The sequence below is a fragment of the Erigeron canadensis genome, chromosome 3 (assembly GCF_010389155.1).
Source record: "Erigeron canadensis isolate Cc75 chromosome 3, C_canadensis_v1, whole genome shotgun sequence".
In the NCBI taxonomy this organism is placed as follows: Eukaryota; Viridiplantae; Streptophyta; class Magnoliopsida; order Asterales; family Asteraceae; genus Erigeron; species Erigeron canadensis.
In genome coordinates this window covers 41616741-41629727 of record NC_057763.1, presented here as the reverse complement: position 1 = coordinate 41629727, position 12987 = coordinate 41616741, and the positions used below count along the sequence as shown (strand labels likewise).

The 12987-nt window shown below is 30.6% G+C and overlaps 1 protein-coding gene and 1 non-coding gene across 2 annotated transcripts; both read right to left on the bottom strand.

The window, feature by feature from the left end:
* Nucleotides 1–1569: 1569 nt before the first annotated feature.
* Nucleotides 1570–2660, bottom strand: LOC122594681 (ethylene-responsive transcription factor ERN2-like). Its single transcript, XM_043767106.1, has one exon. It carries the CDS (start codon nucleotides 2609–2611, stop codon nucleotides 1742–1744), a length of 870 nt encoding a protein of 289 aa, XP_043623041.1. The 5' UTR covers nucleotides 2612–2660; the 3' UTR covers nucleotides 1570–1741.
* Nucleotides 2661–12169: 9509 nt separating this feature from the next.
* On the bottom strand, nucleotides 12170–12242 carry TRNAF-GAA. Its single transcript has one exon. It is a non-coding gene; the product is annotated as a tRNA-Phe (tRNA).
* Between the last annotated feature and the right edge of the window lie 745 nt (nucleotides 12243–12987).

Genomic DNA, 12987 nt, shown 5'->3' with positions numbered 1-12987 from the left:
CCACTAATTTAGAATGTTAAATGGGTGTCTATGAAAGTGGACCAATGCGCGTGGATTGGACATCTGCATACATAAGCGAGTTTGGGCCTTTGGTTTTTGGGCGACGGTGCATAGACGCTGTCTTCTGTCGGCCTAATGCTGTGCACTCGCACGGACACTACTTTTATCAAAATGTTCTCAAACAACAATTAGTCACGTATTCTTTTTATCTACTAATATTTTTTTATTGGATTTTTCATAGTATCCAGGTTTTATATCCACGATAATTGGGAACAATTTGGTTAAAACAATGGGTTCCTGTGGTTTGAGAATTGGGTGTAGACGGCTTAACCATTTTGGTGGTTCTAAGCGGAACTAATTTGGAGGCCTTTCCTTAAAGTATTTTACAAAAACTCTCCTTAATCCGGGATTAGAATCGACAACAATAAACTAAAAAACCGATAAACAAATGAGTTTTAAAAGTTCATCTACTTTATGTCGGTGTAAAAATCTTTTATATACTCATATAAGGTTTCATGTTCTAGCTTTTTGGGAAGTGAATTCTTTAATCAAATCTTCAAAGATAATTTCTTCTAATGGACAATGGTTGTTCATATTCACATAGGGATACTGTTATTTTTGTGATGTCGTAGTTTTAATTGTTAGTCTTTTAATTGATAAGTAGCTGTAAAAAGAAAAGAGCAGGATAATATTTTTAACACAATATATGTAAAACTGGAAGACGTGACTATTTAGGGGGCTAAAACGCTTGACTACCTCCCCCCCCCCCCCCCCCCCCCGCGATAGGCGGCTATCACCTAGTGTTAACAATATGAGCAACATAACATTTCTTATTATTGAAGTTGAAACATAGTCGATTAAATTATTTAGAAACTCGACTATTGACATATGAATTATGTTTTATTTCTTCTTAGCTTCACCTAGAACTTTTTTCATGTATTTAAATCTTTTCTTTAGACCAGTTTATACTAATGAATTTTAGTTATATCTATCATTATTGTAACCTAAGACCATTCGTGACCATTTATCTATAATTTTTTTCGCTACATCACCTTCTTACCTTTTTCACCTTCTTTTTTCCCCTTAACTGTTCTTTTGGATTTTTCAATGTTAAAATAGCGCATCTATGTTTATTACTTTATTCGAATGAAGGATTGTTTTTGATAATTAGAAGATGGGTAATTTGGTTTAATTTGATAGAAAGGGAATAGATATGTTGGTTATAAGAACAAGAGGATCATATTGATTTTAGAAAAATGCTACTATTGTTTAGTAGGAACGTATAAGGAAGATTAATAACTAATATTTTAAAATAAAAGATGAAAAAACTGAATGAAGCTTATAAATTAACAACAAGATGCTGAACCAAGAAGGCAAAGAACGAATGGACAATATAATTTTTACAAGTATATTGATTAATTATTAAAACAATATTAAACATATGTCTTTGATTGATTTCAAATAATATTTACTGAGTTAAGGAATTAGTGGGTTTTGAAACAGTAATTACAATGTTCGATCATATTCTTTAAACTTCAAATAATTTACCAAGTAGATTGTTATCTGGTCTCATAAGCAAAAACTATGATTGTATATAATTTCTATTTTACAAGAATTAAAACGTGATAAAACAAGAGGGGGTGCATCTTGACTTTTCCAAAGTTTGAAGAGAAACGCTTTAAGCCCTTCAACTTCTTGTAAACTTGACAAGCTTCCACTCAGTTTTATTTTAATAATAATCTCACCATGGAAAATCAGACTCATTAGTTTGATCACCGAACTTTGGAGGAACCAAAACCGACGATGAAACCTTAAACCTTTTACTCCTTGAACCACCATCACTAACGTCCGGACTACTCATCCACCCTCCCATCATTTGATCACCAAAGTAACTACCTTCACATACATCAGAGCTATCTGATGAGTCCAACCCGTGTTGTAAGTTAGTGAAACTCGTCCATTCATTGCTACAATCAGACACATTACTTGAGCTTTCCCAAGATGAGTTATAAGTTGTAGCAACATCTTTATCTGTGGATGTTTGTGATGGCACGATCACACTAGGTTGCACCACTTTTTCCATGTCACCCACAACATTTTGGCATGGGTAGTTGCCTTTGAAGTTGAATATACTTGCAAAAGTGAAATGATCGCTAACCCTGCTTTTTGGTGACGACCTATTTTCATTATTTCGAGCCATGATGCTTTGTATGTTTTTGCTTAGCCTTGCTTTCAACGAAGAAAAGCTAAGCGCGCGTCTTGAGTCTGATTCAGATAACGAACCAGCTGATATTGAGTCGATATGATGACTAGTATTAGAATATACCATGGGTGCAAAGTTGGTTCTTGCATTTTCACCTCTCAAGGCTCGAGCCGCCTCATCATAAGCTCGGGCTGCTTCTTCAGGTGTGTCATAAGTACCGAGCCACAACCTTACCTTTTGTGACGAGTCTTTAATTTCGGCTACCCAACGCCCTGATGGTCTTTGACGAACCCCAACAAATTTTCTCATTGTGGATTTCGTTTTCGTTGTACTAATTGTGGGTGTGGTGGTTATGGAAGTAGTGGCCTTAGTTAAATTCTTAGTACTTTCAGATGCTGCCATCATCATCTATACTTTTAGAGCAAAAAAGAAACTTCTATCTTGGTTTTTTGTTGAAATGATCTTTTGGTAGGAGGAAAGTTGCTCCATGGTTGCATGTGGTGTACGACTATATATAATGGTGTTCCATAGGTGTTTACAAATACTATACTAATTTTAATATTCTTCCATTATTTCACTTACATTTCTATTATTATTTTTCTAACTTTTTGTAACCTGTTGCACATTCACCTTTTGGCTTGGATCCCAACAACTGGGAATATACCCAATTGAGCTACTTATAAAATTCAATACATATACCCATATAAATTGATAATATATTTCTCTACATAGAGCATTATAATTTATTATAAATACCATTGGCTTGAATTACCTGTATAATATATACCCCTATAGTACCATCCTTGTCTCAATTCATACCGAGTAAATATTTCCAATAAGTTATAAGAAACAAAGTTTTTCCTAACATTTTAAAAGAAAACAATAGATATAATAGAAAAAATTGTGCTGACAACTTGAAAGTAGTCATTAAAATATGACCTTCATTGATATTGGCAATTTGGCATGCCAATACATATGTGAAAGTTGTTCTACAATACTTTTCGAAAGGTATCAAATGTTATTACTGTATTCACAATGCGATTGAGGCGATTACATACATGGTTAATAATTGCTTATCGGTAACTTAGTCATTTGTTTTGGTTTTTAATAGCTTTATTCGCCTCTCGGTAACTTAGTCATTTGTTTTGGTTTTTAATAGCATTGCTGGTTATATAAACCCATATATATCACGTTAGAAAAAGAATAAATTCTAACCATGTATATATATCGATTTCTTTTTACCGAATGAAGTCCTATTGCATTTTGACCCGTTTTCAATTATAACACTTAAATCTCTTTATTATTTCACTAAATCGATCACTAGCATCTTAATAATAGCACCAACTCTTGCGCGCGATCGTCCAATATTTCAATTTTACACATAGACTTATTGTCAATAAACAAATTCTAAAATTTGTTGTTGTTGTTACTCATCCAGTGTCAAATTTCCAAGCCAAGTAAGCAATATACTAATGATAAAAAAAAAAAAAAAAAAAAAAAAAAAAAGAAAGAAAAAAAGAAAAGATAATATCAGAAGGAAGCCAACAAACAACAGGCGGTCTTCGTTTGTCGATTTATATATGATTTGACGGAATTGGAACGTTGAGTTGCCATTATAAAATCCTTCTTTATTAACTTAGGTGTTTCTTATGTTGTTTTTACCTCATTTCCCAAAATACCATTCGAACTCATCGAATTAACACCCTTGAAAGCAAAAGGTTAACCCAACCCTTAATCGGAAGTACATCTTGAAAGTTAGAAGTACAAATTTGAGAGTTAGACAAAGAACCACTCGTATAAGATTAAACGTTATGGGCATATATGGCGGAGCCAGAATCTACAGTTTGGGGTCGCCGAACAGTTTTATTAATACTAACAAGTATATAATTAAATTACAAACTTAAATTACACTGATATGAGGTTGTCAATTATCTTTAACTTAAATAAATACATATAAATAATAATCTAGAGTTTTGTAGACATGGTAAAGTTATCATAGTCATCATTGACCACCACATAGCATTAATTATATATATATGTATATATATACATATATATATATGGCTACATAGCATTAATTATATATATATACATGGCCACATATCATTAATTATATATATATATATATATATATATGATCACCATAACTAAGAGAAAAAAATAAGTCTAACATTTGATCTTGACCATTCAAATTAATCTCAACCTTTGAAACCAAAAGTCAAACATAGATATTTTAAACATAGTAGCTCTTTTATGTATTTATTATACCTTCTTTAATCATGGTAATTTTTTTCAAAACTTATTGTAATGGACACCAATTTGAGACTTGTATTTAACAACTTTTTATTTTAATTGTCAGCACACGAAGTAACACATTTATAGACTAAAGTACTAAACAATATTTAAAATATGAACTTAACAAATAGTATATAAGAAGTGTGGCTTACAGATTTTTTAAATGATAAAAAAAACATTCCCATTTAATTGGGAGATCACATGTCAAAAAGTAAATATTTAAAGTTGTTTGAATCCTACTGTGATAAATTATAACATAAAAGTTTAATTAAGAGTTTACATGTCAAGTAAAAATATTAAAAATATCTAAATAGAAAGTCATAAGAAATAATAATTATTTGAGTTTACATTTTAAAGCTTTCTATACAATAATATTTTTTTTTTTTGCCATTTTATGTCATGTTTATATCAAAAAAAACATATTAGTTCAGTACTATATGCGGTAACAGGGTAATAGTAACCAACTTTATCAATCATCCATTTTGAATTTTGATTGTTATTTAATAGTGAAATGTTTAAAAGAGAAATGGTTACGTTGAATAATTATATACAGATCAGTGGCGAAACTTGAAAATTTTTAGTGGGGGTCGGGATCTAATTTTCTTTTTTCCCCTAACGCTAAAATGGGGGTCGAAACTGAGTATATCAAAATTTTTCTACACGAAAACAATATACAACCTACATCGCAAAAAAAAATTAGGGAGGGGGGGGTGGTGGCTTAAAAGCTACGCCCTTGATACATATAATATAAATATTATAGCTATAAGGTAGAGACTTAATATGGTATAATGACTATACTTAACGGTTTAAAACTAAGACGAATCATATACTTTATAGTAGGCCTATTAATTGGGTTGATCTGCATACGGTTGACGGATTGAAACTTTATGACCCCAACTTAACCTAATAAAAGTTTGAATAGAGTAACTTCAACTCGAACTTGAGTCAGGATCTACCTAAACGATCTGATTCATATATTGATTTTAGGTGGGTTGGTGGGTTGATTTCAGGTCACATGGGTTAGTAAAGGTAGGTAGCAAGTTAAATGGGTTTGCGGTTTGATCCCAGGTCATGTGCGTTGGTGGGTTGACAAGTTAACTCCAAGTCAAATGGGTTGTAGGATAAAATGAGTTGGTGGTCGACCTTTAAAAAAAATTAATTACATCTAAATATTTTTTGGGTTTGCAGGTTGAATTATTAACCCCAAAAGTCAACATGACCTCAACCCAAAAAAATCAAGTTCAAGTCGGTTTTACAACCCTAACCCAATTTTGCGAGTCGATTTCAAGTCAAAATTCGGGTAAGATCGAGTATTGACAATTTTAATATATATCAAAATGATTAAATTTGGGTAATTCTCTAAGGAGGATCTGGTTAGAACAATTAAATTTAAATCAATTTGTAGATTTTACAATGCATCTTATACCAATGACGACTTTAATGTAAGATTATCTGTTTAAGTTTTTATGAGATAAAGTTGATCGTGTTTTATATACTTATCAATATACTTTGTTGTTTCTAACCCGGGTATAGATCTAGTTGTTATGAGCAAGGGTACTCTTGAATCATTTTATATCATCACGTTAGTTACATCTTTCATCATTCATCTTTAGTTAGAAGTACTAAACTAAATTGAAGTTAAATTGGCCCACAACCACCTCCTCTTTCCTATAGTGAACCTCACATAGCCACCCGGTGGCTGGCTGACACTCCTCTTTTGCGTCACTAATCGACATATTATTTCTACATTTTAGTTGAAGCGAGACTTTTCAAAGTTATCAACATGTCTTAGGAGTAAAAGTCACATGATGTTCTATTTTGAGTTAGCAATTGATAAATAAATCATCCGGAGTTTAATATAAATTGTTTCATTCGAATTCGAATGCGGCCATAAGATTCCTTGGCCTCTCATTCCTCTAGAGGTGGAAGTGAGAATTTAGTTTCATAGCTTTTAACTTTTCTAGCAAGAGGTATGTTATGAAAATGACATGTTACATGTTTTAGATCTTAGATTAAAATGACCTTATTATCGTGTTGGTATAAAACTTTTCTTTTATCACTCTATCTTTTTATCCTTTCTTTGTTTTTATAATACAATTGGGATGTCAAACGATGTGCCTGCCTTATTGCATATATAATTTATAATGGAACTAGTCACGTGTCCACGCGATGCAACAGTATGATAGTGGTGGCGGCGACGGGTGGTTGTGACGGCGCAACGGTTTGATTATTAAAATAAGAGCATTTGATGTCAAATGAGATAATACAGTTATTTTAAGGGTGAAGGAAAGTAGGAAGTTATTTCATTAAGGTTAATTATTATAAATACGAGAGCAAGTGCCCGCACGTTGCAGCGGTGAAATAGTGAGGATGATAGATCATAGATTGTAATAGATCATAGGAAGTTATATGTCATAGAGTGTCATAGTCAAATGCCTTAGCTGTACAGGTTCCGCCCTGGGATATTAAAAATTCGTTGAAAGTATATATCGAAATAACATCTCTAATAAAAGAGCATTAATATTTAAGATACCAATATAATTTTTATAATTTATTGATGTTCGGTTTTTGAGATAAACGATTTTGAAAGAATTAGAGGAATAAAATGATTTATGAAAAAGAGAAAAAGTTGTAGGCATTGATGTATGATACATCATGTATTATTATGTGTACATTGTTAAAATTGAAACCTTATTTGCTTTATAATATAGTATAGATTTTATATTAAGATATTTAAATTAGTAAATAAATGAAAAGAATTATTTGGATAAATCAAGTTCTTAATGAATCAAATATTTTATAAGATAGTATAATATGAATATAAGGGGGTGTTTGTTATTGTGATTACAAAAAAGATTTTGCGTTTTCAAAATAGATTATGCGTTTTCAAAACTGCGTTTTGAAAAAACAGGTAGGTACATGCTTCTTTAAAACTGTATATTCATAGCAAATAATCACTTTTTCACACAAACACTTTTTTAAATTATTTGTGTTTTACAAACATAATAATCATATAATCACTTCAAAACGTATTCCCAACTACCCTCAATAGATATAGATAATTACTTCTTTCATAACAATTATTGGCAATTTCAATTCAAGCCGCAATAATAAAATTTGACAACCTTCAAAGCACCCCCTAAATGAAAGTAATTTATTTGACCAATATTTTTGTGCCTTTTAGTTACAAAGATGGCGAGAATTTCGTGGTTGATAATCATATGTATACATGGTGTTTAGAGTAATAAAATTGGTGTCAATTATTAGTCTGAATGTCAATTAGATTCATCTACGCAACCACACCTTAAAAAGAATTGTTATGATTGTGACAATAACTACTAGAAATATATACTCCGTGTAAATTTAGTACTTTATAAATAAGAAGTGCACGTATGGCAAGAGATTTACAGATTCTATGATAATTCTGTGCAAGTTCAAACAAAATGGTTTTGTATTTACTGTTTGGGCGACTCTACTATTTGCCTACATCTGTAATGTACCAGAGTACAAACAAACAAAACTATTTCGATCCTTTTCAACTTCATTAACTCGATGCATAACTCAAAACATTCAATTCAATCCCGATCGATATCCCTTTAATTATATTCGCTAGACTTAACTTGTAGCACCACGTACGGTGATATACTAATTAAGGACGACACATACTATGATCAAAGTATGGTTCTTTCGATCAGCAAACATGTGCCGTCTTTCCATTGTGTGGTACTGTGATTCACGGTTTGTGTGAAAATTGTCTTAAACTCTTAATCATATCTAATGTACAATTTTCGTAAATTGAACAATAATTTTGTTGCCAACATATAACACCTCTTTAAACGAAAACCGTCTTAATCGGCAAACATACATCTTATAAATAAGTGTAGTACGAGACTACGAGTAGTAGTAACACTCACAGAGTCACAGTAGTAAACTAATTAGTAATAGTAAAGTACAAGTAAAGTAACACAATACAATAATCCAAGAACTAAAAGGTCTATAAATTTTATATTCACGCAAAACTTTAGTTGACCAAGCTATTAAACTTTAATATTGTATCAGTTTATAAAACTTTCTTGGATCCTTTTGAATTTAAATTTGTGCTATGTGTGCTTCCCAAAATACTATCTTCATGACATGATCAACCTTCACTCATATAATTGTCTTATTTGATATTCCCGATCGAAATTTAACTAGCATACAACAAAACAAAATATTTTGTTTTATACCATCCACTTATATATTAATTAGTTAAACTAATTAAAATGATGATCACTACGGAAATTCCAAAATGATGTGTAGAATTTTGTTTTCTTGTTCATTTAATTAAGTTAAGCATTTGATTAAATTAAACCTTTACTACTTTGTTTTGTTTTGCTTGATGCTTGCCTTTGTGGGAACAAATCATTTAAGTTTAAAATAACTTATTCTACAATAATGTTTCAATTATACATAAAACTACATAAATATTATTTACCTTAACGGTATACGATTCCTATAGAAAATAGAAGACTCGTAACTGGCTTTCATTGTCTGGTAACTATATTTTATTTTCAATAGACTTGACTAATTTTTTTTTAAAATCATCTTGAACAATTTAATATCTTTTACGTTTTAATCGAGAAAAAACTTATGCACAACCTAACATATGGTTAAAATCATAGTTGTCAAATTCGTACGAGTCGAGTCAAAATCAAGTGAAAACGAGGCGAATCGGTGGATGACTAGTTTTTGCTAGCTCCTGACTCGTAGCATGACTCGTGTTTTGTCTGCGAGTAGGTCCGAGTCGTGTTCCGAGTCACGAGTCACAGAATAATTTTTTATTTTTAATTTTTTTTCTTTTTTTTTAAAAACATAATATGCTTTTAAATCTGATTTTATTTCATAAAATGTTTACTATATTTAGCGTAATATATCAATACAAACTATATTTCTACAATAAAAACTTATATATAATTATAAACTTATATATTATTAAATATCCCGACTCTTACGATTCGAGTCACGTTTCGATTCACCTGTCAAAAAATCAGATTTCGAGTCAAGTCAAAAATACCGAGTCGATAACTATGGTTAAAATCATCTTGAACAATTTAATTTTTTTTACGTTTTAATTGAGAAAAAAACTTATGTACAACCTAACATCCCTACATTATATAAATCTCACTTCAAAATTTATTAGTTATTGCCTATGTGGCATGCTTAAAAATGCAAGAAAGCCCAAAAATCATTACAATATTGCTCATTGGAAGGTCTACTGATTAGTTACTTTTATAAGAAGTTCAAATTTTCGAAAACGGATTAGTTATGCTTTCAAGAAGTTTAAATTTTCGAAAATTTGAATATGTAACCGTTCGTGTATTGCTTGTGGCGGTTACTTCCTTGCATGTCTATGTCTATATAAGGCCACTTCCATTCAGTTTTAAGGCATTTCAAAACGTAAACACATAACAAATCAATTTTAGCATGGCTTCACTAAACCATGTTTCAATTAGAAATTTGCGTCCAAATAATAAGCCATGTACGATAACGGTTAGAATTTGCGGCTATGGAAGCAACCTCTATATGGAGATGTTAATAACATAGGTAGTATTGAGATGATCCTGATGGACGAACATGTAAGTATTCATTGTTTGTGAATTTTTCTTTTTTGATTAGATTATTTTTTAACATAACTTTCTTTCGAATTTATAACTAGCTTTTTAACATTCTAATGTATAAACATTTTCATTTTGACAGTTTGATAAAGTGGTTGTTGTTGCAACAATCAGTTTTATTCCAACCGACCAGTTATGGTATTCAATGGAATGTGTGAACTGTTCTCAAAAAGTTTAGTTGACCGATCTCTACATGGATGCAGTCGACATTATTGATGCTTTAAGGGACAACAAAATGTTGATTTGTTGTTCATGTAACAAGGAAGGAGTCCTCATCAATCCTAGGTATATATTTATATTTCATATTAAAACTCTATAATCATTAAGTTGTGTGGTAAAATTGTATCTCCGTTTTTTTTTTGGTAGGTTTAATGTGCAAGTTAGGATTGTAGATGTCACTGGTGCTATTGGAGTTAAAATGAATGACCAACAAATTTCAAATCTTATACAAAGAACAGCCTATCAAATTTGTGATGAAAATTATGAGGTATATTTGGTTTATTTTAGTGCTAAATAAGACTTTTCTATGCATTTTAAGTCATTAATTTTTTTTAAAATGATCATTAGTTGTAATAAGAGTACATTTACTTCGCTACATACATGATTGAACTGGTGTTAAAGAAATTATTTAAAGTTATAGCGCATCTACGTGAGTCTATATATCAAAGTGGGGGAAAATTCATAATCCTATCACATCTAGGTAACCAACATAATCCTTCTTATATGCGCCTACTATGAACAATCAATTTTATAATTTCTTTCCGGCGTGCAATGTACGCGTTTTAAGCCCTCGTGTATCATTAATAAATCCCAAGGTATATCTAGCATTCTTTTTCTTTAAATTAATCAACTCATAAGAATATTTTTATTATGTCCAACTCAGTTATATATATTCATTGATACAATCTTAAAATAAAATTAAAAAAAAATTATTTAGGGTTGTCCGTACATCACACGGAATCTAAGCACTATATGTTATAAATCAAACACTTAGTTATTCGGTTAAAGGTATCTTCCAAAAATATATAGTTAAATCACTTGACACATCAGCCTTACCACAAATATTTAACTTATCAAACCTTTTTCTCAATCTTGTCAATTTCAATAAAAACAAGTTACTTTAGTTAATAAAAAACTGTCAAAAGGTTGCCAATACATGTATATGCCAGACAAATTTTCTTTTGTCGTCTCCTAGCCACTTTTAACAGCAACGTAAATACGAGTATATATTTTAACCACCGCTAACTTTTGCTAACAATATCCTCAACTCTACACAACAAACAATAATATAAGCTACAGTAAAGATTACAGATATATATACTCAACTTTAAATAACTTTTGTAATGCTTTTTAAAAAAAAAAAATAAACACTTGATATAAGTCCAAGATAGTTAAACAAATTTTGTTTACGTATAAACAAATTTGAGGTGGCACTAAAATAGAGGGTTAGGCCTATAATTTGTTAGCGGCTTTCAGTTGGTTCCACGACATTATCCATGTACAATTTCAAACATGTTATATTTCACTGAACAATACTATGTTTTTATTTATGAATTAGAGTTAACTTCGTATCCAAAATAATACGAGTATGCTTTTATTGCTTAATTAACTGATAGTTGTTGCGTAACTATTTGTTAGGTGGCAGCGTAAAACTGCCTATAGCTATTTTAATATGATGGAACCATATAAATTTTGCTTCATGAATCATAAAATTAGCTTTGGAAAATGAGATGTCGCAATGTTTTTATTTGTAGCTCTATTAATCGTATATCTCGTTTGTTCATATTTACAATTATTTTGTGGATTATTTATTTTCTCAAAATCAACCTGTTGAACCAAAATTGATAATCTAACCAGAATAACATAAATGAAATGGGCTTAGAAAGTTGATTTTAAATGGATTGATGAATACAACATGAATAGTTAGTATTAAGAGAGTATTAAAATTTGTGTTCGCATAATCGCATTGCAAGATCTTTTTAACAAAAAGGGGGGATAAAATAAAAATCATAAACTATGCGGTGAACGTGGATCGAACACGTGACCTTCAGATCTTCAGTCTGACGCTCTCCCAACTGAGCTATCCCCGCATCCATTATTCAAATAATTATCGAAGATTAATAATTGAGCATTCGTTAACGCATAATTATAAAAGTCCAGCTTTTATGATCTAGGTAGCGGCGGGCTTTGGGCTTTTCTTGGGTCTACTTTACTTGGTCCAAGATCAACTAAATATTTCTTTAAAAAGGGTCTCATGAGTCATGATCACTCGATGAAAAAAATAGACAAAGTAGATATTCTAAGATTAAGAAAGGGTTAATCGTATGCAAAACTTGGAACGTAACCAAAGCAAAGGAGATTAAGTTAATCACATTCTACTTTTTGGTTGGTTTGTATTTTAAATTACTATAACACTTTGGTCACATATATACATAATTTTGCTTTTCTTTCATATTTTCTCATTTAACTTAATCGAACTTACCAAGAAGTTACTTTTGCGTATTTGATCATAAATTAAACATACAATATTGTTCATATTAATTAAGATACTAGTTAATAGTTTTGTTCAATGAGTGATCCTTGTCTTTTTATGATTGTTCTTATCAAGTTATCATACTTGTTCATAGCCGTTAAAAAGAAAAAAAAAAAAGTTATTAGACTTGTTAATGAATTATGGATAGACATTTTAAAAGATTGTTATATTTTTTGAGTGATAGTTCCACTACTTGTGACATAATGTGATTATCAAACTCTATTTCTGATAGTTCGTAAACTAAAAATAAAAAATAAACTACAGTCGTAATTTGATATGTTATACATATATACGTGTGTATA

Excerpts from the sequence above, each read along its gene's own strand:
- LOC122594681 (XM_043767106.1), bottom strand. The coding sequence starts at position 2,611 with ATGATGATGGCAGCATCTGAAAGTACTAAGAATTTAACTAAGGCCACT.